General features: G+C 39.9%; 1 protein-coding gene across 1 annotated transcript; it reads left to right on the top strand.

The window, feature by feature from the left end:
- The first annotated feature begins 1,432 nt into the window (after positions 1 to 1,432).
- Positions 1,433 to 3,897, top strand: DEFB134 (defensin beta 134). The gene is made up of 2 exons (XM_043486969.1): positions 1,433 to 1,490; positions 3,755 to 3,897. Exons 1-2 carry the CDS (start codon positions 1,433 to 1,435, stop codon positions 3,895 to 3,897), a joined length of 201 nt encoding a protein of 66 aa, XP_043342904.1.
- Positions 3,898 to 4,226: the final 329 nt, after the last annotated feature.

Below are 4,226 nucleotides of genomic sequence, written 5' to 3'. Positions count from 1 at the left end.
ACATATCACTTATCATGATGCATATATCATGTGAAATGCCAGGCTGGATGAAGCACAAGCTGGAAGCAAGATTGCCGAGAGAAATATCAACAACCTCAGATATGCAGATGACAATACCCATACGGCAGAAAGCAAAAAACTAAAGAGCCTCTTGATGAAAGTGAGAGTGAAAAAGTTGCCTTAAAACTCATCATTCAGGAAACTAAGATCATAGCAGCCAGTCCTATCACTTCATGGCAAATAGATGGGGGAACAATGGAAACAGTGAGAGAGTTTATTTTAGGGGGTTCCAAACTCACTGCAGATGGTGACTGCAGCTATGAAATTAAAAGAGCTTGCTCCTTGGAAGGAAAGCTATGACAAACCTAGACAGCACGTTAAAAAGCAGAGACATTACTTTGTCGACAAAGGTCCATCTAGTCAAAGCTATGGCTTTTCCAGTAGTCATGTATGGATGTGAGAGTTGGACCATAAAGAAAGCTGAGCGCCGAAGAATTGATACTTTTGAACTGTGGTGTTGGAGAATGGACTCTTGAGAGTCCATTTGACAGCAAGGAGATCCAATCAGGCCATCCTAAAGGAAATTAGTCCTGAATTCACTGGAAGGACTGATGCTGAAGCTGAAACTTCAAAACTTTGGCCACCTGATTCGAAGAACTGACTCACTGGAAAAGACCCTGATGCTGGGAAAGATTGAAGGCAGGAGGAGAAGGGGACAACAGAGAATGAGATGATTGAATGCCATCACCGACTCAATGGACATGAGTTTGAGCCTGCCTCGGGAGTTGGTGATGCACAGGGAAGCCTGGCATTCTGCAGTGCATGGGGTCGCAAAGAGTTGGACGCATCTGAGCGACTGAATTGAACTGATATCACCATACAAAAAGCAGAATACATAAATATGGGTATATCATGTCTGTAACTATACAAGATAAAATATTAAACAAAAAACTAGACATAAAATCAACTTTCTTGAGTAACACACAGGTTGTGTCTGAAGAGGTGGGGCTCAAGTATAACGTCTTTACTTGTAATTCTCAATATTTTATGAATTTTCTAAAATTGCATTTCTGTTGTAACATAAAAGTCAAACAATTAATTTTATTTACTTAAAATAGATAAAAAGAAAATACATTTTTTAAAAACAGGTCTCTGTTAGTCTTTTGGAAAACCCAGGTTTTCCAAGGGGGTGAGCAGTGCCTTTGCCAACAGGAAAAGCTGTCAAACAGGACAGGGCTGGCTGTTTTTCCCTCATATAAGCATTGCCAGCTCAGCTGCCTCAGGGGAGGTCGGTGTAGCGTATCTACCTGGAGCAGATCATCCCCAGACCTGAGAGGTTTGTGCTGAATGGCATGCTCATCTTTCCCTCTCTGCTCTAGGACAGCCTGCATCAGACCCTGCCAGGAGCCTCCTCAACAAGACAGTGCCAGCCATGGAGTCTCCCATCACTGTGTTCGTGTTTCTCATCTTTTGGGATACAACACTAGCAGGTAAAATGGGAATCTTCCTGGGAGAATCCTTGTCTAGAAGAGCAATTGCACTATGCAAACCTATGAATGTCCTCCCACCATAAGCTCTTTAATTTTTGAAGTGGAAAAAGCACCAACCATCTTTGATGTCAGCAAGGCCTGACCTTGAATCTTGGCTCTCCAAACTGCAGCTGCACAGTCTGAGGCAAAAGTCTGTGCATCTCTGAAATGTAATTTCTTCATTTACCAAATGGAAATAATAATAACTTCAGAGTCTTGCAAGGGTTAAATAAAATAATGTATAGAATATGCCTATACATATGTACAGTTCCTGACTTATGAGAGTTATCATTATATTTTTATTAATAATACTACATTTTGTTTTGCTACTATTGTTGTATCTCTACTCAGGAACATGCCTAGGAATAGTAGTCAACACCAGCGAGCAGTAATAACATAATTTTTAAAGCTTTCTAATATACTCAAATTACTCACAGTTAACTTATTTGTAGATCCCTCAGGTACACAGGGAAACAGATCAGGAACTGCCATCAATCCAAGAGGTTTGATGGGCTTTATGTGACTTGAGAAATGTCTCATTAGATGAGGTAACCGCTGGAGAAATGTGAGGGAGAACACCAGCTGGCCTCATACTCTAGTTTGACCACACCCATTACTGACTTTGAAAATCTCATCTTGAGAATTCTCTTTATTTAGTGTTACTGAAGCAGTTCACATCCATATGTTGAAGGGTCCTACTTAATTTCTCAATCTCTCATGTATTCTCTAGGCAGATGAACCAGATGTTCAGATCATGTGACTCAACAAGCTGGATTTAAGAATCTGTAGAATCCAGACCTCTAGAAGCTCTACAGGCCATTACAAGTCCACTATGGTTCACGGCAATGAATCCATGGGCTCTAGACAGTGAACAACTGCGCAGAGTCTACAATATTCCCTTCAGTGCTGTCTACATGCCCATAGCTTATTATTTTTATAGGAACTCCTTGTTTCTTTATAGAGATCATTACAAGTTTCACATATAGACCATTATACTTCACATCTTCTTAGGCATCCATCTTGCTAACCTAGTAACCCTGACCTCCTCCTTTTTTCCTGTGTATGTTAAGTCTCTTAGTCACGTCTGACTCTGCAACCCCATGGACTACAGCCTGCCAGGCTCGTCTGTCCATGGGATTTTCCAGGCAAGAATACTGGAGTGGGTTGCCATTCCCTTCTCCAGGGGAATCTTCCTGACCCAGAGATAGAACCTGGGTCTCCTTCATTGGCAGGCGAATTCTGTATGGTCTGAGCCACCAGGGAAGCTCCAGACAAAATAAATGGGGTAAACGCTCACTCAAAATTTCCATAGATGGCCAAATTTTAGCATTCTTTCTCCTTTCAACACTCTTACATATGAAAAGAAACATTCATATTCTGATGATTCTATAGAGTTACATGGCCACTAAACTGTAGGCCCAGCTCAAATACCTTGGGCTCCAATAATACATCCCATCCTCAGAATTGCTTCCATCCTCCTCTGAACTCACACCACCACCCCATGTTGCATATATCTCACTGGACTTGTCATATTTTCTTCTCATGCATCTTTTGTGCTTCCTTTTTTGCCAAGACCAAAAATTCTTGGCGATATCATACTCAAATCTCTACCTAAACAGTACCTGGATTTATAAAAAACTGGCTTGAGAATGAACAAATAATTAAATATTTTGTTAAAAACTACATACATAGGTAATTTGTTTATAGAATTTATTATTCAACCAATTTGGGCAAAGTTCCAAGTTATTAATTGTCTCAGTCAGTTGAGGCTACCATAGCGAAATATCATGCATGGCAAGACCTAAACAAAATTTATTTTCTCACAGTTCCAGAGGCTGGAAAGTCCACGGGCAACTGCAGACCAACTCAGTTTCTGATAAGAGTTACCTTCCTAGCTTGCAGACAACCATCTTCTTTCTGTATTTTCTGTCAAAAAGGCCACCAATTCTATTGGACCAGGCCCCCCCCTCTTATAACCTCATTTAACTTTACTGTCACCTTTAAAGTCCCTGTCTCCGAGAACAGTCACATTGGGGATTATGGTTTCAATATATGAACCTGGGGAGGACACAAGTTCAATCCATAGCTTTTTAAATTTTTTCAATTATAGTATCAGACTATGAACAAGTCTCTTGGAATCCACTTTGACAAAAATGGAAGGACTAGTCATTCTATAGTACAGAAAGGTCTATAATGAATCATCTTTCCATTCATTTTCTTTCCAGGCTTGAATCCATTATCATCAGAATTATACAGAAGATGTTATAAAAATGGTACCTGCAGACTTGAGTGCTTTGGAAGTGAAATGTTAGTTGCCTACTGTATGTTTCAGCTGGAGTGCTGTCTCAAAGGAAACCCTGAACCCTGACTTAAGAAGCCAGTAAATACCAATTAACTTGACAGAGAATTTAAACTGAACTCTGACACTGTGATGTGCCCACAGTTATTGGTTTTCAGCATTTTAATAAGCCATCAGAGCATTGAAATCTTATAATCTTAGACTTGAAAAGCTGAGCTGATGTCTTCCTAAACACAGCTAAAGTTCTCATGAAAATAGGTTATAATATATTTTTTCTCGCTTCAAAGTGATATTCACACTCTCCTCAGTGCCTATTTTTATCTTTACTCATAGAAAGGTTGTCTACATTATTTATAGAGGCCCAAAAACTGTAGAAACATCTTTTTACACCTAGGCTT

Source organism: Cervus canadensis, chromosome 14, assembly GCF_019320065.1.
Source record: "Cervus canadensis isolate Bull #8, Minnesota chromosome 14, ASM1932006v1, whole genome shotgun sequence".
Classification (NCBI taxonomy): Eukaryota; Metazoa; Chordata; class Mammalia; order Artiodactyla; family Cervidae; genus Cervus; species Cervus canadensis.
This window is presented reverse-complemented; position numbering and strand designations above follow the sequence as displayed.